Source organism: Hemiscyllium ocellatum, chromosome 36 (assembly GCF_020745735.1).
Source record: "Hemiscyllium ocellatum isolate sHemOce1 chromosome 36, sHemOce1.pat.X.cur, whole genome shotgun sequence".
Lineage (NCBI taxonomy): Eukaryota > Metazoa > Chordata > Chondrichthyes > Orectolobiformes > Hemiscylliidae > Hemiscyllium > Hemiscyllium ocellatum.
In genome coordinates, this window is record NC_083436.1 from 2139976 (window position 1) to 2164171 (window position 24196).

At 43.0% G+C, this 24196-nt stretch overlaps 1 protein-coding gene across 1 annotated transcript in view; it reads right to left on the bottom strand.

Moving 5' to 3' along the window:
• The window catches only part of rbm46 (RNA binding motif protein 46), a 79448-nt gene extending 56835 nt beyond the window's left edge, over positions 1 to 22613 (bottom strand). Inside the window, 1 exon segment of the mRNA XM_060851582.1 lies at positions 22463 to 22613. Coding sequence (XP_060707565.1) covers positions 22463 to 22613 — 151 coding nt within the window.
• Between the last annotated feature and the right edge of the window lie 1583 nt (positions 22614 to 24196).

Genomic DNA, 24196 nt, shown 5'->3' on the forward strand with positions numbered 1-24196 from the left:
GGGGGAAGTTAAAATCACCCACCAAAATAAGCTTGCCGTTTTGACATCTTTTCAAAATTTGTCTACATATTCTCTCCCAAAGGCTTCTGGGGGGGGGCCTGTAGTATACCACCAGCACTGTGATTTCACCTTTTCTATTCCTGATTTACCCAATTACCCACACTGCCTCTTTACACAGGTCCTCTGATGTATCCTGCCTCAGTACAGTTGAGATACTCCTTTACCAGTAATGCAATTCCCAAACCCTTTCTGTCATACCTGGAAGATACAGATTCTGGGACATTCAGGTGCCAGACCTGTCCCTGTTTCAGCCAAGTCTCTGTAATTGCAATTTTGTCATAGTTCAAAGTACTACCCAAAGCGGTAGGTTCATCTCCCTTGACTATTATACTTCTCACACTGAAACACATGCATTTAAGACCACGTCCCCTGCTCTTTTCCAGAGGATTTTCCTGACTGTTCTAATTCTTAGTAATTTTTGCCTTAGTTGTTACTTTCTGCATCTACTACCCCTACTCCTTTGGTTCCTATCCCCCTGCCACATTAGTTTAAACCCTCCCCAACCACTCTACCAAGTATCTCCCAAAGTCCCCGTCCTGCTCATGTGTAATCCATCCAGTTTATACAGGTTGCCACCTGTCCCAGAACCAGTCCCAATGCCACACAAATCTGAAATCCTCGCCCTCACACCAGTTTTCAGCCACATGTTCATCGTCTGATATCAGAAATAGACCAAATGTCTCATCAAGACCGTTTCACCATTCAATAGCTGATCTTGGATTTTAACTCAAATCTATAGTAGGAACAGAGAAAGACTTTTATTTCATTTGCATTCCAGGTTTTGTAACCTTGGATTACCCCAATCAACTTTATAATAAACTAACTGCTTTTTTGAATGCAGTTCCAGATAAAAAATACAGCAGCCAACTTGCATACACAAAAGAGATATTAACTGGTCAAATAATCTTTTTACAGTGTTAATCAAAGGACAAATGCTAGTTAGCACATAAACATAGCTAGTGGAAAATCGGATATCCATCTGAGGGGGTGAATAAGAGATCAATTCAAAGTTTCATCCAGAACACGATACTTCTAACACCAGAGCCTCAATCCAGATTTTGTGTCAAAGCTCTGGAGCGCTGCTATTATTAAACAACAAAGTGATTCAACTGAGTCACTGCAATGCAGACTTGATCAGAAGTATCAAGGATCCTAATACAATTATTTTTCTTCAAAATGTGAAGAAACTCAGTACAGCAGTTCCCCTGTATCCTTAGGGGTTACGTTTCAGGATTGTAATCCAAGATGGAGGATGGGAAAATTTCAGGCTGTAAGAGCTGCTCCTTTTTTTTTTGAGGTATTTTAGGTGTTGGAGGTGATTTCCTCAAATTCCAGGAGCAGCAATTATTATTTTATATGTGTTGCATTGTTTTGGAACTTAGGGAAAAAAAAGTCAAAACAACAGCAATTGTAAAAGGGAGAAGAGCAGACAAATGAAGCACATGGTGAGGACAGTGCAGAGAGAGAGAGAGAGAGAGAGAGAGAGAGAACCTGCACAGCTACTACCTTTGCTGTTTGAATTCGTGTATCGCTGGACATCGGAGTGCATCTGGGAAAATTAACAAACAGTGAAATTCACAACTAATCTTGGAGGAACTGTTGGGCGAAGTTCACAGCACAGAATCAGATAAGTTAATTATTGTTTTAAGTCTGTCCAAGAGAAAGGCTGCAGTAGTGAGTATGGTTGATTCTTTCTTGATTATATGTTTTTGGAGATGTCTCCTGATTAAACTTAAAATATACGCCATAGCTATTAATTTAACCTGGGGCAGTGTTTGTAGAGGAATAAGACGGTGTTGTTTTCTGGGTCTGTAGATTGTGAAGGAGCAAAAATTGCCTTTGCAGTGATATGTACTTCTTGTGAGATGTGGGAGTTTAAAGAGAGTTTAAGGGTTACTGCGGATTATATCGGCCATGAATGCTGTCGGATGCGAATCTTATCAGATCTAGTGGATCGGTTGGAGAGACAGATAGAAGCAATGAGGAATTTGCAACAGCAACAGTATGTAATGGATGGCGGTTATAGGAAGGGGGGAAAAGTCTCAGATACAGTCACATAGATGGGTTAACTCCAGGAAGGGTAAGAGAGGTAGGCAGCTAGTGCAGGAGTCTTTTGTGGACATACCAATTTCAAATAGGTATGCTGTTTTGGAAAATGTAGGGGGTGATGGATTCTCAGGGGAACGTAGCACGAACAGCCAAGTTTCTGGTATTGACACTGGCTCTAATGCAATGAGGAGTACGTTGGCTTCCAAGAGAACAATTGTGTTAGGGGATTCTATAGTCAGAGGTACAGACAGATGGTTCTGTGGCCAGCAGAGAAGAAGTAGAATGGTGTGCTGTTTCCATGGCGCCAGGATCAAGGATGTCTCAGAGAGGGTGCAGAATGATATCACAGGGGTTATTGTCCACATTGGAACCAACGACATTGGAAGGGAAAAGTTTAAGACTCTGAAGGGAGATTACAGAGAGTTAGACAGGAATTTAAAAAGGAGGTTCTCAAGGTTAGTAATATCTGGATTACTTCCAGTTCTACGGGTTAGTGAGGGCAGGAATAGGAGGATAGAGCAGATGAATACATGGATGAGGAGCTGCTGTATGGGAGAAGGATTCACATTTTTGGATCATTGCAATCTCTTTTGGGGTAGAAGTGACCTGTACAAGAAGGACGGATTGCACCTAAATTGGAAGGGGACTAATATACTGGCAGGGAAATTTGCTAGAACTGCTTGGGAGGATTTAAACTAGTAAGGTGGGGGGGTGGAACCCAGGGAGATACTGAGGAAAGAGATCGAGCTGAGATGGGTACAGCTGAGAACAGAAGTGAGTCAAACAGTCAGGGGAGGCAGGGACAAGGTAGGACTAATAAATTGAACTGCATTTATTTCAATGCAAGGGGCCTAACAGTGAAGGCAGATGAACTCAGGCATGGTTAGGAACATGGGACTGGGATATCATAGCATAACGGAAACATGGCTCAGGGATGGGCAGGACTGGCAGCTTAATGTTCCAGGATACAAATGCGACAGGAAGGATAGAAAGGGAGGCAAGAGAGGACGGGGAGTGGCATTTTGATAAGGGATAGCATTACAGCTGTGCTGAGCGAGGATATTCCTGGAAATACATCCAGGGAAGTTATTTGGGTGGAACTGAGAAATAAGAAAAGGATGATCACCTTATTGGGATTGTATTATAGACCCCCCCAATAGTCAGAGGGAATTTGAGAAACAAACTTGTAAGGAGATCTCAGCTATCTAGAAGAATAATAGGGTAGTTATGGTAGGGGATTTTAACTTTCCAAACATCGACTGGGACTGCCATATTTTTAAAGGTTTAGATGGAGAGGAATTTCTTAAGTGTGTACAAGACAATTTTCTGATTCAGTATGTGGACGTACCTACTTGAGAAGGTGCAAAACTTGACCTACTCTTGCGAAATAAGGCAGGGCAGGTGACTGAGGTGTCAGTGGGGGAGCACTTTGGGGCCAGTAATCATAAATCTATTTGTTTTAAAATAGTGATGGAAAAGGATAGACCAGATCTAAAAGTTGAAGTTCTAAATTAGAAAAAGGCCTATTTTGATGGTACAAGGTAAGAACTTTCGAAAGCCGATTGGAGGCAGATGTTCGGAGGTAAAGGGATGGCTGGAAAATGGGAAGCCTTCAGAAATGAGATTACAAGATTCCAGACAAAGTATATTCATGTCAGGTTGAACGGGAAGGCTGGTAGGTATAGGGAATGCTGGATGACTAAAGAAATTGAGGGTTTGGTGAAGAAAAAGAAGAAAAAATATGTCAGGTATGGAGAGGATAGATCAAGTGAATACTAAGAAGAGTATAAAGAAAGTAGGAGTATACTTATGAGGGAAATCAGGAGGGCAAAATGGGGACATGAGATTGCTTTGGCAAATAGAATTAAGGAGAATCCAAAGGGTTTTTACAAATATATTAAGGTCAAAAGGGTAACTAGGGAGAGAATAGGGTCCCTCAAAGATCAGCAAGGCGGCCTTTGTGTGGAGCTGCAAAAAATGGGGGAGATACTAAATGAATATTTTGCATCAATATTTACTGTGGAAAAGGATATGGAATATATAGACTGTAGGGAAATAGATGGTGACACCTTGCAAAATGTCCAGATTATAGAGGAGGAAGTGCTGCATGTCTTGAAACGGTTAAAGGTGGATAAATCCCCAGGACCTGATCAGGTGTACCCGAGAACTCTGTGGGAAGCTAGAGAAGTGATTGCTGGGCCTCTTGCTGAGATATTTGTATCATCGATAGTCACAGGTGAGGTGCCGGAAGACTGGAGGTTGGCATACGTGGTGCCACTTGTTTAAGAAGGGTGGTAAAGACAAGCCAGGGAACCATAGACCGGTGAGCCTGACGTCGGTGGTGGGCAAGTTGTTGGAGGGAATTTGAGGGACAGGATGTACATGTATTTGGAAAGGCAAGGACTGATTCGGGATAGTCAACATGGCTTTGTGCATGGGAAATCATGTCTCACAAACTTGATTGAGTTTTTTGAAGAAGTAACAAAGAAGATTGATGAGGGCAGAGCAGTAGATGTGATCTACATGGACTTCAGGAAGGCATTCGACAAGGTTCCCCATGGGAGACTGATTAGTAAGGTTAGATATCATGGAATACAGGGAAAACTAGCCATTTGGATACAGAATTGGCTCAAAGGTAGAAGACAGAGGGTGGTGGTAGAGGGTTGTTTTTTAGACTGGCGGCCTGTGGTCTGTTTTTATTTCAGATTTCCAGCATCCGCAGCACTTTGCTTTCATACAAAATTATCCTAATTCACTGTACTTCCCATTTTAAAAGGACTTATTGATCAAGAAAATCCCTACTTGTGTCAGATAGAGTCACAATCATAGAACAATAAAAGATCCTTTGGCTCACTAAGTCTGTACCAGTCAAAAACAATCACCAATTATTTCAACAATTGGCTCAAAGGCTATATGCCTTAGCAACATAAGTATACTTCTAAATACTTCTCAAATGTAATGAGGGTTTCTGTTTCTACCACCCTTACAGACTGAGAGGTCCAAATTCCCACCATCCTCTCGGTGAAAAAAGGTTTACTTCATATATATTGTAAACCATCTGCCCCCACCTTAAATCCATGCAGTTGATGATCCCTCCATCAAAAAAGGGAGTTTTGTCCAGTCCATCAATCTATACACTTAATTATTTTATAAGTCTCAAATGTCCCCTCTCAATCTCCAATTGTTCAATCTCTTTATACCAAAAACTCCAGCCCAAGATAACATCGTGGTGTCTCCTTTGCATCATCTCTAATCTCTATCTCATTCTTCCCATAATATGGATTCCAGACTGCACACAATACTCCAGCTTTGGCCTAATCAATGTTTTATTGTCAGCATAACTCAAACTATATACCTCATCTAATAAAAGGCAAGTATTCTGTACTTCTTCTTAGCCACTTTATCCACTTGCTCCGATGGTACCTTAAAGCACTGGTGTACATGTTCAGCAAGGTTCTTCTGACCGGTGGTGCTTCCCAGATTTCTACTGTTCATAATGCCTCGATCGTCCAGCTCAAGTGCATCATAGGAGAGAGTGAGGACTGCAGATGCTGGAGAGTCAAAGTGAATAAAGAGTTGAGCTGGAGAAAGCACAGCTCAGGCAGCATTAGAGGAGGGGTAGTGGGTGGAGTCACCTGAGATTTCTGGTTGGATCCGTTCATCACATTTATCCAGATTGATGCAATGTGACCCATCTCTCTTAAGAGAATCTACCATCACCTTCTTACCATCAAGAAATCCCTCCACAGTAAATACTGTGGTTTTACTATTGATCAGAAGCTTAACTGGCACATAAATATGGGTGGTCATAAGAGCAGGTCAAAGCCACAAAATCCAGCAAGTCACTCACCTCCTGACTCCTCAAACCCTGTGCACCACCTGCAAAATGCAAGTCAGAATAGTGGTAGAATATCTCCACTTGCATGTTGTTGGACTCAACTTGCCCAGGAAAGAAGCTTGGCATCATCAACAAGGACAAAAGAAAGACTGATTGTTAAGAAACCCACTCATTGATTTCATTTACCCCGGCACTCTCAACATACAGTCCTCTACACAATATAATGAACTGCGTAATTTATCAATGCACCTTTAGAAATTCTATCCAACCCATGAACCTAGATGGACCAGGGCAGTACGTGCATAGAAACACCATTACCTGCATGTTTTCTTCCCAGTCACACACTATCCTGAGATACACTATATTGTTCATTCACATTTATTAGATCCTCTTGGGAAGATGGTTGATTAGAGGTAATGTCATTGGACAAGCAATCCAAAACCTCGGGCTAGGTATAGAAGCACCGTTGATCCTGCAAACTCCTGTTTATGAACAATTTGTGCAAAGATTGTGCCAAAGACTAAATCAACCTGACTATCATACTTATGCAATCCTTAGAGAAAACCCAGACATCTCATCACCGCCCCAGGGTATTTTCTGCTTCATCAGCAAGAAAACCACCAGACTGAACAGTTGGAAAGGAATTGCAGTAGCTGTTCCCCTTCTCCAAATTGCATGCAATCTCATGACATCAGGTCAAACAAACGTAAGGAAACTGCCTGCTGATTTGCTCTCCCTCTCTGTTGCAGCATCGGTATTCCACCATGATATACTCCATTTGGAGGAAGCAAGGACAAACATCTACACTTGGTAGGGATTTCAAAACTTCCAATGAGTGGCTCAGTACTACTACTAATAGTACTACTGTTTCAGCTGGTTGAGTTGAAAAGGGTGGGAGGGGGGAATAAAAAAAAAGAGTTGCTAGGCTGGGTTGGCACCAAGTAGCAAGAAAACCATCAAGAGGGCGGAATGAAAAAAACATCCGATGTCATCCTCAAGTGTCTGTCGAAATAAGTCTATCTACAGATACAACAACCAGTGCCCAGACATTGTGGAGACCAAGTTCCTTCTTCATATGGAGATTATCCTCACTGTTGTGGCACTACCACATGCAAAATGAGACAGCCTTCAAACCAAAGTAGCAATTCAAAACTGTGCAACCAAGCAGCACTATGGACCATCAGCAGCACAAACGTAACCAACCACAATCAGTAGCATAATTGTTACAACCCAGAGATGGAAAGCTGAACCAAATCAGTGTTTCTGCCTCTATACTCACAACACAGTAAAACTAAAGCCTTCGAGCCCATACTCTGTAAATCATTAATTCAATATACCAGCTTGTAGTTTAAACCAAAAAAACTGACTTATAAAATAACTTCAGTGGTCCACAATTAAGCAAAGTAATCTAATTACTTTGGTCATAATGTCAAAGAGCATCCAAGGAGCAGGAAACGTCGACTCTCCTGCTCCTTGGATGCTGCCTGACCTGCTGCGCTTTTCTAGTAACACGTTTTCAGCTCTGATCTCCAGCATCTGCAGACCCTTGTTTTCAGCTCCATTCGCACAAAAGGCAGAAACACAATTCAGGGATTAAAAAACTTGAAACTGTTCAGAAAAGATTTACAAGGATGATGCCAGGATTGGAGAGTTGGAGAGAGGCTGAATAAGCTGGGACTGTTTTCCCCAGAGTATCAGAGGCTGAAAGGTGACCTTATAAAAATTTATAAAATTATGAAGGACATGGATAGCGCGAATAGACAAGGTCTTTTCATAGGGTGGGAGAGTCCAGAATTAGAGGGCATAGGTTTAAGGTGAGGGGGGAAAGATTTAAAAGGGATTGGAGAGGCAACTTGTAGTGTGTGCATGGGGTGAGCTGCCAGAGGAAGTGGTGAAGGCTGGTACAATTACAACATTTAAAAGGCATCTGGATGGATATGAAAAGGAAGGGATTAGAGGGATATGGGACAAGTGCTGGCAAATGAGACTAGACTGGTTTTAGTTATCTGGCTGGCATGGACACTTTGGGCCGAAGGGTCTGTTTCCATGCTGTACAACTCTATGAATATGTCAATCAGGGTCATCCTTCCTGTTCATTCAGATAAAGGCACAAATACTTATAGCTGGGTTTTCTATTCTTTGGAATTGTAAGAGCTGTTCATGGGAGGTTAGAACAAAGCTTTCAGATGTTTATGCCAATAGCATTAACAGCCAGATTCCTTTTATTCAGAAAAGAGAGCCCAAAATGCAATTCAAATTGAAACTACTCCCTGGTAGACTGACTGTGTCTTCCACAAAGTGCCAGTTACCATTCAATATCTGCTATCTGACTTGAACAAATAAAAAATTACTTTCCAAAAACTTGCTGGTGACAGAGCACCTGCAGAACCTTTTGATCGGGTATCTACTTCCAGGGTTTGGCCTCACAAACAAACAAAAGTTTAAAAATCACACAACACCAGGTTATAGTCCATCAGGTTTAATTGGAAGCACACTAGCTTTCGGAGCGCCGCTTCCAATTAAACCTGTTGGACTATAACCTGGTGTTATGTGATTTTTAACTTTGTACACCCCAGTCCAACACCGACATCTCCAAATCAAAACAAAAGCTTGCTTGGCCTGTTTTCCTTGGTCATAGATGTTGGTCATAGTCAAAAGACCACCATCAGCTCACAGTTCACAATTCCTCATCAAAATTGATAGAAGAAAAATTAAAAATAATTTAAAATCAGTAAGGGTTGTAACATAACTGTTCAGCATATATCCCATCTCTTTCCTTCCCATTAAACCCAAAAGATCAACTCTGCTTCAATCAGAAAAGTGTAGCTGACCATATCAAGAGAAAACACCAAACATACCTAAAAATAGAGGTGCCAAATTGTTGAAATTACAACACAGGATTATTTGTATGTCCAACAGCAGGAGCAGAATGCAATAGTAAGGGCTAAGTGATCCCACAATTAATTCATTACATCTAAGCTCTATTCCTGCAAAATCCAGTTACTAATGGTGGAAACATGAGATAATGACTGCCCTCCAGATCAAGACGACTTGGCAAAACTATAGTCATTGGAATACCCTAGGATATGGAAACAGGCCTTTTTGCCCAACAAGTCCACATCCACGCCGACCCTCCAAAGAGTAATCCACCCAGACTCATTCCCCTACCCTATATTTATCTTGAGTACATGTGTGTAGACCTACATGCACATTACGGTACTGGTAACTGGAATATAGTACAACAGCACCAGTCTATCATAGCAGGCAGAATGGAGACAGTTATTTTAGATTAGATTAAATCCCCTACAGTGTGGAAACAGGCCCTTCGGCCCAACAAGTCCACACCGACCCTCCGAAGAGTAACCTACCCAGACCCATTTCCCGCTGACTAATGTGCCTAACACTATGGGCAATTTAGCATGGACAATTCAGCTAACCTGCACATCTTTGGAATGCGGGAGGAAACCGGAGCATGCGGAGGAAACCCACACAGACACAGGGAGAATGTGCAAACTCCACGCAGGCAGTCACCCGAAGCAGGAATCAAACCTAGTCCCTAGTTCTGTGAGACAACAGTGCTAACCACTGAGCCACTATGGCGCCCCTGATTTCCACTGTTGTCTAGTGGGCCTTTCTAGCATATCTTACCAAATTTACCATATTAACTACCAACCTGGGGGTGGTACAGTGGCTCAGCAGTTAGCACCACTGCCTCACAGCACTAGAAGTATTGTGCCCTGTCTTAGCTCCTTTGCCAAACAATATTTTGGCTGTGGAGGGAGTGCAACAAAGCTTTATCAAACTGATTCCTAGGATGGCAAGACTGATGCATGAAGAGGCACTAGACAAGTTAGGACTATACTCACTGTGGGGACTGATGGAGAGAGCTGCAGATGAGGAAAGTCAAATGCATGCAGCAGTTCTCCAATGTCTTGGGAGTCCAGAACAAAGGGTCACAGTCTAAGGATATGAGTCAGGCCATTTAGGACTGACATGGAAAATTTCTTCACCCAGAGTGAAAGCCTGTGGATTATCCTCGCTAAAACATTCAATGTTTTCAAGAAAGAGACAGATATGATTCTGAAGGCTAATGGAATCAAGAAGTGGATTAAAGTGTGAAATAAGGTCCTGAGTACAATGATCTGCCACAATCACATTGAATGGTGGAGAAAGTTTGAAGGGCTGAATGGCCTTAACCAGTTCCTATTTTCTAATGTTTCTGGGTCTCCCCTTGGCCTTCTTAGGTAGCTAGCCACAGCAACCAACAGCAGGGTAAAGCAGTTGAAATGATCTGCAATGGGAACGCAAGAAGCAAGAGAGATTCTTGGACCTCAGAGTCATTGGTGGGCAGACAGGCATGAGGACTGCACACAGACTCTCCTCCAAACAGTGCAAATGCTTGTACCCTGACAATGAAAGACACACCATCATCCATTCACTTTCAGACTCAGCATTGCATTCAGTACAGACCATTGTTATGACAGAGAACAAGAACTTTATGCTAAAATAAAAACAAATTGCTGAACAAACTCAGCAGGTAAGGCAATACAGCTTTCCTTCACAACACAAAACATAGAAAGGTTTTCTCCACAGATGCTGCCAGACCTAGTGAGTTTTCCGTTTTTACCATGCATCTTTTTGAAGTTTTCTACTATCTTTTGCTCAGTTCACAATACTTTCAAGTTTCGATTAGCTGTAAACTTCTAAATCCTGCTCTCTAAATCCAGGTATAATAATTTATTAGCTGAAAATGTGTTGCTGGTCAAAGCACAGCAGGCCAGGCAGCATCCAAGGAATAGAGAATTCGACGTTTCGAGCATAAGCCCTTCATAAATTATAATAATTTATTAACAGACCTAGCATTTCCTGAGCTTGTTCAGAGTACCCTCCATGCTCCTTAGGGCAACACGGTGGCACAGTAATTAGCACTACTGCTTCACAGCGCCAGAGACCCAGGTTCAATTCCCACCTTGGGCAACTGTCTGTGTGGAGTTTGCACATTCTCCCCGTATCTGCGTGGGTTTCCTCCGGGTGCACCGGTTTCCTCCCACAGTTCAAAGATGTGCAGGTGAGGTGAATTGGCCATGCTAAATTGCCTGCAGTGTTAGGTGAAGGGGTGAATGTAGGGGAATGGGTCTGGATGGGTTTTTCTTTGGAGGGTCAGTGTGAACTTGTTAGGCCAAAGGGCCTGTTTCCACACAGTAAGTAATCTAATCTAATTTCAGGAAATCGCATTAAATAGTGTCCTTTGCTGATACTTAACCCATTGTGTTCTGGTTACTACTGGTGTTTTATCCCGCTTTTGCAGATAGTTTTTTGCAACGGAAAAAAACAAGAGGCAGAAGGAAAAAAAGAAAACAATGGACTGCAAAAAACAGCTTCGCTTAGGAGTTTGGGTGCAGACTTTGCACTGGAAACAGTTTTGAAAAATCTACAGAGAAAGAATGGAGGGCATTCAAAAAGGAAATGGGGAGAATACAAGATTAACGATTCCATTTACAGTGAAATATAGGAACAAGAAACTGAAAGAACCCTGCAAGTCTAGGAATATTCAAGACTCGATAAGAAGGAAGACGTGTGCTTTCAGCAAGTACAATAGGAGCAAATCAGGCTCTAGTGGAATACAGAAAATACTGAGGGCAGGATGTGGGTGAAAAAGGAGTAGATCTTAACCATTAGAAGTGCAAAGAAGGGATATAAAAAAAACACTGGCAGGTAAAAATGTCAATGCAGAGAAATGTAGGGCATTTTGGTAGAAGAAATGTGGAAAGCCAACACAAGCTCAATGGTACAATTTTGAGGGGAGTACAGGAGCAGAGAGGTCTTGTGGTTCACATATATGATTCTCTGAAAATGGCCATGCAAGTTGAAATAGTTATTCAGATAGCTTATAGAATCCTTGGGTTTATGAATAGAGAGACTGACTTTAAAACGCAAGCAAACAACACTGCACCTCTACAAATCATTGGTCAGACTGAATCTGAAGTATTATGTTCAGGTCTGGGCATCTTTTTGAAGAATGGATGCTCTAGCCTTTGAGAGAGTTCAGTGGAGGTTTACTAGAATGATAGAGAAGAAGGAACTTTAAATACATTAAAGAAATTGGGCTCACTGTCCTTTGAGCAGAGAAAATGGTGACTTTACTGAAGTGTTCGAAACTTTTGAGGTTGATTGGACAGGACTGCTAATAATGGTAAACCAGTGGGAGACACTATAAAAGTTGAGGTCCTTAGGACACAAAGTAGACATGTTCCCACCAAAAAATAAACATGACACTGCCAAATCTAGACTGTAGTGGTTATCCAGAAATTTACAGGAACAGATTAAACAGAAAATGAAAGCTTATGATAGTTAAAAACTCAGCACTGCAGTTGGCCTAGAGACATAGAAAGTATAGGGATTAGGTAAAATAAACGGGCATGAAAAAGTACTAGCAAGCAAGATAAAGGAAAACCTGAAGATATTTTACCAGTACATAAACAGCAACAATATAGTTCAAGAAAAAGAGGGACTTATCAGATGATGAAGGGAACTTGTCTAAAGATGCTTGTAGGGGTTATAGAATATAGAATATTACAGGTGCTTTGTCCCGCAATGGTTCCACAGGTCGGCGCAACAATCTGAAGCCCATTTAACCTGTGCTATTGCATTTTTATCCATATGTTTATCCAATGGCCATTTAAATGTCCTTAAAGTTGGTGAGTCTACTGCTGTTGCAAGCAGGCCGTTGCATGCCCCTACTATTTTGAGTAAAGAAACTACCTCTGACATCTGTCTTATAATCTATCACCCCTCAATTTAAAGCTATATCCCCTCATGCTAACTATCACCATCTGAGGAAAAGGGCTCCCACTGTCCACCCTATCTAACCCTTTGATTATAGAACATAGAACTGTACAGCACAGAACAGGCCCTTCAGCCCATGATGTTGTGCCGACCACTCATCTTCATGTATGGACCCTCAAATTTCTGTGACCAGCATGTCCAGTAGTCTCTTAAATTCCCCAATGACCTTGCTTCCACAACTGCTGCTGCCAATGCATTCCATGCTCTCACAACTCTCTGCGCAAAGAACTCCCCTCTGACATCCCCTCTATACTTTCCTTCAACCAGCTTAAAACTATGGCCCCTTGTGTTAGTCATTTCTGCCCTGGGAAATAGTCTCTGGCTGTCGACTCTATCTTTGCCTCTCATTATCTTGAATACCTCAATTAGGTCCCCTCTCCTTCTCCTTTTCTCCAATGAAAAAAGTCCGAGCTCAATCAATCTCTTTTCATAAGATAAGACCTCCAGTCCAGGCAGCATCCTCGTAAACCTCCTCTAAACTCTCTCTAAAGCATCCACATCTTTCCTAAAATAGGACGACCAGAACTGGACGGAGTATTCCAAGTGCGGTCTAACCAAAGTTTTATAGAGCTGCAACAAGATCTCACAACTCTTAAACTCAATCCCCCTGTTAATGAAAGCCAAAACACCATATGCTTTCTTAACAAACCTGTCCACTTGGGTGGCCATTTTAAGGGATCTATGTACCTGCACACCAAGATCCCTCTGTTCCTCCACACTGCCAAGAATCCTATCCTTAATCCTGTACTCAGCTTTCAAATTTGACCTTTCAAAATGCATCAACTCACGTTTATCCAGGTTAAACTCCATCTGCCTCCTCTCAGCCCATCTCTGCATCCTGTCAATGTCCCGCTGCAGCCTACAACAGCTCTCTATACGGTCAACAACACCTCCAACTTTTGTGTCGTCTGCAAACTTGCTGACTCATCCTTCAATCCCCTCATCCAAGTCATTAATAAAAATTACAAACAATAGAGGCCCAAGGACAGAGCCCTGTGGAACACCACTCACCACAGACTTCCAGGCAGAATATTTTCCTTCTACTACCACTCGCTGTCTTCTGTTGATCAGCTAATTCTGTATCCAGACAGCTAAGTTTCCCTGTATCCCATTCCTCCTGACCTTCTGAATGAGCCAACCATGGGGAACCTTATCAAATGCCTTGCTGAAGTCCAGATACACCACATCCACAGCTCGACCCTCATCAACTTTTCTAGTCACATACTCAAAGACTATCTTATATGTCTCAATTAAGTCACCTCTCAACTTTCTTCTCTCTATCAAAAAATAGCCTCAGGTCCCTCAGCCATTCCTCCTAAGACCTTCCTACCATACCAGGAAGCATCCTACTAAATCTTCTCTGAACCCTTTCCAAAGCTTCCACATCCTTCCTATAATGTGGTGACCAGAACTGCACACAAGACTCCAAGTGCGGATGCACTAGTTTTGTACAGCTGCAGCATGACCTCGTGGCTCCGAAATTCAATCCCTCTACCAATAAAAGCTAACACACTGTATGCCTTCTTAAAAACTCTATCATCCTGGATGGCAACTTGCAGGGATCTATGTAGATGGTCACAGAGATCTCTCCGCTCATCTACATTACCAAGAGTCTTACCATTAGCCCAGTATACTTTGTTTCTATTGCTCTTGCGAAAATCAATCACCTCACACTTTTCTGCATTAAACTCCATTTGCTACCTAGGAGGAACTGAGTACTGCATATGCTAAAGATTAGAGTCAAGATGAAGGGCTTTTGCCCGAAATGCTAATTTTACTGCTCCTTGGAAACTACCTGACCTGCTGTGCTTTTCCAGCACCACACTCTTGACTCTACTTGCTACCTCTCAGCCTAGCTCTGCAGCATATTTATGTCCCTCTGTAGCCTGCAACATCCTTCAGCACTATCCACAACTCCACCAACTTTACTGTCATCTGCAAATTTATTAGCTTATTCTTTTATACTCTCATCTAGGTCATTTATAACAGTGACAAACATCAGTGGCCCCAAAACAGATCCTTGCAGTACACCACGAGTAACTGAACTCCATGATGAATATTTCCCATCAACCACCACAGCTCTTCTTTCAGCTAGCCAATTTCTGATCCAAACCACTAAATCACCCACAATCCTATGCCTCTTTATTTTGTGCAATTGCCTACCAAGGGGAACTTTACCAACGCCTTACTCAAATTCATATATACCATATCAACAGCTTTACCCTCATCCACCTATTTGGTTATCAACTCAAAGAACTCAAAGGGCTGATTGGAGTAGTTTGTTTGCAGGCAAAGTGGGAGCCTTTGAAAATGAAATAGCTAGAGATCAAGCACTATATGTTACTGTGAGGGTGAAAGGCAAGGTTGACAGGAATAGGGAACCCTAGATAACAAGAAATATTGAAACTTTGATCAGAAAAAAAGGTATGGCTTAGGATGGGCATCTGGGAGCAAGGGAATTTGTGGAGGTATATAGGGGATACAGGAGCTTACTGAAAAAGAACTCAGGAGGGCAAAAAAGGCCACTAAGTTGCCTTAGCTGAGAGGATTAGGGGAAATCCAAAGAGGATCTTTAAAGTAAATGAAGGAAAAAGAATAACCAGAGAGAGAATAGGACCCTTCAAGGACCAAAGTGGACATGTATGTGCAGAATCGTAGGAGATGGGCGAGGTGCTCAATGAATATTTCTCCTGTATTTACCGTGGAGAAAGACATGAACACTGGGAAACTTGGGGAAGTTAATGGTCACATCTCAGGGACAATCCTTATCACAGTAGAGGTGGTGTTGGTTGTACCAAAATGTATGAAGATGGATAAAATCTCCTGATCAGATATATCCAAGAAAACTTCAAGAGGCTAGAGAAGAAAATTGCAGGGGCCCTGGCTGATATTTTTGCATCGTTGTTAGCCATTGGTGAGGTCCCACAAAACTGGTGGGTCGTGAACTTTGTGCTCTTATACAAGAAGGGCTGCAGCGAAAAGCCTGGGAATTATAGACCAGTAAGCCTGACATCTGTTGTAGACACGTTACTTGAGAATATTCTGAGATAAGATATTCACATATTTGGAAAGACAGGGTTTGATTAGAAGTAGTCAGCACAGCTTTGTGCATGGGAGATTATGGCTCACAATTTGTTAGAGTTCTGTGATGAAGTAACCAGGAAGGTTGATGAGGGCAGGGCGGTAGACATAGTCTATATGAATTTCAGTAAGACTTTTGATAAGGTTCCACACGGTAGGCTATTCTGAAAGATTAAATCGCATGGAATCCAGGGAGTACTGGCAAATTGGAAACACAATTGGTTGATGGTAGGAAGCAGAGGGTAATTGTAGAAGGATCTTGTCGGACTGGAGGTCTGTGACTAGTGGAGTGCCTCAGGGGTGGGTGCTGAGACCATTACTGTTTGCTATCTATATCCATGATTTGGATGAGAATCTACAAGATCTGACTAGTACATTTGCCGATGACACTAAAAGAGGCAGTATTTGTGCACAGTGAGGAAGGTTATCAGAAATTGCAGCAGGTCCTTGATCACCTAGTGAAGTGGGCTGAGAGCTGACAAATGGAGTATACTATAGATAGTGTGAGGTGTTGCATTTTGGAAAATCAGGTCAGGGTGGGAGTTTCATGGTGAAAGGTAGGGCCCTAAGGAGTGTAGTGGAACACAGGGACCTTGGAGTTTAGGTGCACAGTTCTTTGACAATGAGTCATAGGTAGACAGGGCAATGAAGATGGCTTTTGGCAAATTGGCCTTCATCAGTCAAGGCCAGTTTTAGTCACTTGGCTACAGAAAGGATGTCATTAAACTGGAGAGAGTGAAAAAGAAGTTCACAAAGGATGTTGCCAGGATCCAAGGGAGAGTTATAGGGAGAGGTTGGACAAGCTACGTACAGTATGAGAGACTGAGTAGATACCTGATAAAAGTATACAAGGTCATGAGAGGCATAGATAGGGTGAATGCAATCAGTTTTTTTCCCCAGGGTTTGGGAATGAAGGACCAGGGGACATCAGTTCAAGATTAGAGGAGAAAGAATAAAAGGGAACCTGAGGGGCAACTTTATTTTTAAACAGAGGATGGTATGCACGTTGATTGAGCTGCCAGTGGAAGTGATTGAGATGGGTACATTAGCAACATTTAAAAGGCTTTTGGACAAACACATGGATAGGAAAGGTTGAGAAGCATATTGGCCAAGTGCAGGGAAATGGGGTTAGAGTGGATGGACATTTTGCTTGGCATGGACCAGTTTGACTCGATGGGCCTGTCTCCACGCTGTAGGACTCTATGACTCTATGCAGAGAATATGGGAAGAATTTTACATGAATTTTGTGTCTCTGAATTCACAAAGGTAAGGGACTATGTGGATATAGGAATACAAGAGAGCAGTGTGAAATATTGGACTAAATAATAATGACAGGAAATAACATTAATATTTATAGGAATAGAGCTTTGATCAAGAGTCATCTAGACTTGAACCAATGGTTCGGTATCTCTTCTTAAATGCAGTGAACGTTGTCTAAATGGACTTTTGTAAAACATTTGATATGGTTCCACACGACAAACTATTAAGGTAAGTAAAAGCCTATGGGATACAGGGTAATGTGTTGAATTGGATCTAAAGTTGGCTTAGTAACAGGAAACAAAGAGTAATGGTCAATGGCTACCGTTGCGAATGGAAAGTTGATTCAAGTAGTGTTCCTCAGGGCTCGTGTTGGGATCTGTGCTGTTTGTTTTATACATTAAATGATTCAGACTTAAATATAGGAAGCACTATTGGTAAATATGGAGACTACACAAAAATTGATCATATAGTGAATAGTGTAGAGGATAGCTGTAAGCACCAGACGTCACAGATGGGTTGGTGTGAAGGCAGGAACGTGGACGATAGAGTTTAGCTCTGATAAGTGACAGATAATGCATTTAGGAAGGCAAAACAGTAAAAAGGTACACACAATAAACTGGAATATACTGACATGAGTAGGTGAAGTTCGAGATGTTGGTGTGCAAGTACACAGGTGCCTAAAGGTAGCAGTACAGCTACATAAGATTCTAAAGGTGATATTTGGAATGTTTTTCTTCACTGTTAGAGGAGTATAGAATATTAAAGAAAGGATATAATGATAAGACTGGTGAGGCCACAGCTGGAGTATGATGTACAGTTCTGGTCGACGCATTACAAGAAGAAGATAAATGCCCTAAAGAGAGTACGGAGAAGATTTACAAGAATGTTACAGTCAAACAGCCATTGCAGTCACAACCAGTAGTTCTTGGAACTGTGCCCACCCTGATTTTAAGTGCCATAGTATGAATTCAAGCTCAGCCAAAGTAGCAAAGTCAAAAATATCACAATGGAATATTTCATTATAGAAGGCCATTTGACCCAGCTAGTTTTTATGGGCTCCTGAAAGAGAGAATTGTAGCTACTAGGAGATATTAGAAGGATTGGTGCCATTTTTCTTGGAAGACAGAAGGCTAACGGACGACATGATTGAAGTTTTCAAAATTGTGAGGGGTAGAAGTATATTAGACAGGAGGAAGTTGTTTCCCTTGGCAAAGGTTTCAAAAACTAGGATCATAGATTCAAGCTAAGTGTCAAAGAGGATTAGAGGGGATTTGAAAAAAGGATTTTAGGCAAAAGGTGGTGAGTATCTGAAATTCACTGCACAAGTTAGTGGTGGATGCAGAAAACAGGCTGTGTGGAGGAAGATGGGATTAAAAAGGGCATCTAGATGTCTTTGGATTAGCATGGATATGATGGGCTGAATGGCCCTCTTCTGTGCTATATAATCTCTGTGGTTTTTATAGTTTTTAGAATGTGGGGAATGTTGCCTGGGACAGACAGATTACTCAGATGGTTTCAAAAGACAGTGGGATATATATTTGAAATTGATGGAGTGAGAGGACTATGGAGATAGGGCTGGAGAATGGAACTAGGTGGGTAGCTCTTTCAGGAGCCCATACAAACTAGTTGGGTCAAATTGCCTTATTTATGAAATATTCCATTGAGATATTTTTGACATTCTGCTACTTTGGCTGAGTTTGAATCATACTATGGCAGTTAAGATGATTGCCACTTAAAATCAGGCTGGGCATAGTTGTTCCAAGGCTGACTGTGGCTGCAATGGCTCTTTGACTACAACATAGCCAGTGACGGAATAAAGGCTGCAGAGGAGGAAAGCTTTACGAAGTGGGAGGAGGAAGACATTGGAGGCCTTAGCCACAAAGGATTTTTGGGAACATTAAAGTGTCTAGGTGGGATAGGACAACAACACAAACACACTGACGTATGCTGTCCATCAAGATACCCAGGAATTCATAAAAGCCATCCATTGCAGAAATGTGCTTGGTTTTTACTCTCAGGAGTAAGAATCAGTACAGATATATAGGAGTTTAACCAGCTAAATTCCGAATGCTAAAGGCAGTATTGACTGATCTCCCATGGTAGTTTGGCACACTGACCTCTGCACCGACTTCTTCAACCAGGATTCTCGCCCACCCTTTGACGACCCCCATCCTGGCCTCTTCCCCGCCCTCGATCTCTTCATAGCCAACTGCCACAGTGACATTGATCGCCTCAACCTGTCCAACCCACTCCAACCTCTCACCCTCGCAATGTGCAGCCTCCACTCCCTCTGCTCCAACCCCAACCTCACTATCAAACTGGCAGACAAGGGAGGTGCGGTGGTAATTTGGTGCACCAATCTTTACATTGCTGAGGCTAAACGCCAGCTCGCTGACACCTCCTCCTACTGCCCCCTTGACCATGACCCCATCTCCCACCACCAAATCATCATCTCCTAGACCATCCATAACCTCATCACCTCAGGGGATCTCCCATCCACCGCTTCCAACCTCATAGTCCCACATCCCCGTTTCTACCTCCTGTCTAAAATTCACAAACCTGACTGCCCTGGCCGACCCATTGTCTCAGCCTGCTCCTGCCCCACCGAACTCATCTCTGCAACCCTTTAGTCCAATAACTCCCCACCTACGTTCGGGTCACCACCCACGCCCTCGGTGATTTTCGCTTCCCTGGCCCCCAACGCCTTAACTTCACCATGGACATCCAGTCCCTATACACCTCCATCCCCCATCACAAAGGCCTCAAAGCCCTCAGTTTCTTCCTTTTCTGCCGAACCAACCAGTACCCTTCCACTGACACCCTCCTTTGACTGACTGACTGGTCCTCACTCTAAACAACTTCACTTTCCAATCCTCCCACTTCTTCCAAACCAAAGGAGTAGCCATGGGCAACCACATGGGCCCCAGCTATGCCTGCCTCTTTGTTGGATATGTGGAACAGTCCATCTTCTGCAGCTACACTGGCACCACCCCCCACCTTTTCCTCCGCTACATCGATGACTGTATCGGCACTACCTCATGCTCCCACGAGGAGGTTGAACAGCTCATCCACATCACTAACACCTTCCACCCCGACCTCAGATTTACCTGGACCATCTCAGACTCCTCCATTGCCTTCCTAGACCCCCCCATTTCTATCTCGGACGACTGACTCAACACGGACGTTTACTATAAACCGACTGACTGCCACAGCTACCTAGATTACACCTTCTCTCACCCTGCCCCCTGTAAAAACACCATCCCACATTCCCAATTCCTTTGCCTCTGCCGCATCTGCTCCCAGGAGGACCACTTCCAATACCAAACAACCCAGATGGACTCCTGCTTCAAAGATTGCAATTTCCCGTCAGACGTGGTTGATGATGCACTCCACAGCATCTCCACTTCCCGCTCCTCCGCACTTGAACCCCGCCTCTCCAATCGCTACCAGGACAGAACCCCACTGGTCCTCACCTACCACCCCACCAACCTCCACATACATCGTATCATCCTTCGTCATTTCCGCCACCTCCAAACAGACCCCACCACCAAGGATATATTTCCCTCCCCTCTCTATAGTGTTCCGGAAAGACCACGCCCTCCGTGACTACCACGTCAGGTCCACACCCTCTACCAACCCAACCTCCACTCCCAGCACCTTCCCCTGAAACGGCAAGAAATGCAAAACTTGCGCCCACACCTCGCCCCTCACTTCCCTCCAAGGCCCCAAGGGATCCTTCCATATCTGTCACAAATTCACCTGCACCTCCACACACATCATTTACTGCATCCGCTGCACCCAATGTGGCCTGCTCTACATTGGGGAGACAGGCCGCCAATTTGCGGGACATTTCCGAGAACACCTCTGGGACACCTGCACCAATCAACCCAACCGCCCCGTGGCTGATCACTTTAACTCCCCCTCCCACTCCGCCAAGGACATGCAGGTCCTTGGCCTCCTTCATCGCCTGACCATGGCAACACAACGCCTGGAGGAAAAGCGCCTCATCTTCTGCTTTGGAACCCTCCAACCACAAGGGATGAATGTAGATTTCTCCAACTTCCTCATTTCCCCTCCCCCCAACTTATCTCAGTCCCAACCCTTGGACTCAGCACCGCCTTCTTGACCTGCAATCTTCTTCCCAACCTCTCTGACCTCCCGCCCCCCCCCACCCCCCCCCCCCCCCAGCCTATCACCCTCACCTTAACCTCTTTCTACCTATCGCATTCCCAATGCCCATTCCCCAAGTCCCTCCTCCCTACCTTTTATCTTAGCCTGCTTGGCACACCCTCCTCATTCCTGAAGAAGGGCTTATGCCTGAAATGTCAATTCTCCTGCCCTATGATGCTGCCTGACCTGCTGCACTTTTCCAACAACACCTTTTTCAGCTCCGATCTCCCATGACAACAGGAAGAGATACAGAAATTGTTAATGTGCTGTGAATGAACAGTTATTGTGTGCTGTTAGATCATGTTGGTAAGGTCCTTTAACAAGTCGACTGGCATCACAAATTAATTCTGCACTGATGAGTATCAACAGCCTATGACAAAGAACTAGAGGTTGATTGTTTGGAGAACAAGACCACCACTGATCTCCGTACCCATGCAGTGCCTCACTCATGGCTCCCATAATTCTGATGGTCTCAGGAGACTATAGATGGACTTACAGGCTGCCCTCAAGTTACTCCAGACGTTGCAGAACTGCTTCTGAACTGCTGACACCTCTATATGCTGAGTTATGTTTCAAGTCATTGAACTGCATGATTCTGATGAAAGACCAATAACTTGAATAACTTGACCCTCTTTCTATTAATAACTAAACTGAATTTTCATTTTTTAATTTAAACTTCCACTATGGTGGGATTTCCAGAGGATGTTTTATTATTGCTACTGATGGTAACATAACAGCTGTATTATGATAGTTCCACACATTTACTCATCAAGAAATCTTGCAGCTTAATGGCTTCTAAACAGCCTTCTTCAATAACCTTTTAAACATCTGGAAAAAGAAGACAAAAATCTATCTCGCTTGCTGTTCCTGGTTTTACACTGTTGAATTCTGCTTAAATGAGGTTCACCACCACTAAATCTAGCAAAATTAGTCACCACATAACTGCTGAGACCAGAATGTTTGTAAATTCTGAAATGTTGGTAACATCAACAAGAAATCCTTCCATCTTCAATTATCTGTGGAATTTCCATGGAGTTTCTCTGATCCTCCACATTTACCTTATTTCTTTGATGTTTGTTACCTAATATTGAAGATAAAAGGTGGGAAATTGGGAATCCTCATGGAAATTCACACCCCAGTTTTCATACTCACTCTTACCTGGTGGTGGGCCACCAAACTTCCTTTGTCCATTTTCTTGGATCATAGTATAGCCTGTCTGTTCCATCAAGGCAAGCAGTGCTGCTTCATTCTGGGTCACAGAACCAAGTTTATTAGAACCATTTGTCATGTCCAAGCTTTCTGCTGTCATGGTCATTTGGAGTATTTTAAATCTATACAAGAAAATATAACATGCTTTGGTTTACAAAATGTGTCTGTAAGCACTCTCCATTTCTGATTTGACATAACATAATGAATTTTAGCAAAACACATAAATTAGACAAAGTTGTATCATCCCGTATATGGTAGCTGATTGGTAGTGAATTATTTATAAACACAGCATCAAGATTTAACTGCTAAAGTCACGTAATCGTAGTGTCATAGATGCCTATGAACATAACCAGCAACACTGCAGGGCTTGCTGCAGAGCCCCACAGAAACTCAATGAAGCTGGAAGAACAGCATCTTATTTTCTGCTTGGGAACCATGAATTCAATAATTTTAGAACCTGAACACCATCCTCCATGGTCTTAACCTAGCCCCAAAGCCCAGGCCCTATTATGGCATAGGCTGTTTTCAACATAGCCAACCGATTTTCACCTACCCATTACCAGCTTTTCTTTCCTCCATGTATACTGTTATCAATCTCTTTGGCTCCCTAACTGCCATTCTCTCTCTAGCTGAGCTCCACCTCCACCTGTCCTCTCACTTCTCTCTCACCTTCATCCCAGTCTTCATCATAAACACCAGAGTGGCATGGTGGCTGAGCGGTTAGCGTTACTGTCTCACAGTACCAGAAATCTGCATTTGATTCCTACGTCTTGCTCCAAATCCATGTGGAGTTTGCACCTTTTCCTAATGTCTTTGGTTCCCTCCCACAGTCCAAAGATGTTCAGGTTAGACGGATGTGCTATGCTAAATTGTTCATAGTGTCTAGGGATGTGGAGGTTGGATGGGTTAGCTATTGGAAATGCAGGGTTACAGGAGAGGGTAGGGGGTAGAATGCTCTTCAGTGGGTCAGTATTGACTCGATGGGCCAAATTCTATGATTTTTGAGCTACAACCAGTCCAGAAGATTCGAAATGTTAACTGGTTTCACTCCACTGCAAGTCTTGCTCAGTTTGACCAGCGATTTCAGTTTTTGTAATACATTTTAAATGCCCTTCCCTGATTTTGGTGCACATTTCAGTGCAATTAAGCAGAACACAAAGGACTCCACTGGAGGAAAAATGAAAACGTGGTTTGAGAAAAAAATCTTGGCAAATATACTGCACACTAATCAATTTACTTTGACAAAAATACCAAAGTTTAAGTGAGATGAGTCAGTGTGAAGGAGTTTCACGTTGCACTAATAGTGCAGATGGGCTGTGTGATGGAACAGTGGCTTGCATTGTTGCCTCACCATGCCAAGGACTGGGGTTCAGTTCCAGCATCAGGCAACTATCTGTGTTGAGTTAACACATTCTCAGTGTCTGCATGGGCTTCTTCCAAGTTTTCCTCCCACTGTCCAAAGGTGTGCAAGTTAGGTGGATTGGCCATGCTAAATTATCCCAAAGTGTCTAGGTAACTGCAGGCAATCGTTGCTCATTATCATGATGACTGCAGTGTTGAATAGGTGGCTGTGACAATGTAAACTACTAGTCCATAGAAATAGGGTTGCTTTTTAAGTGATCAGAATTGTAGGGCTGTGTTTGTCAGACATCTACCTTCTTCAGATGGAAACCCACCAAAAGG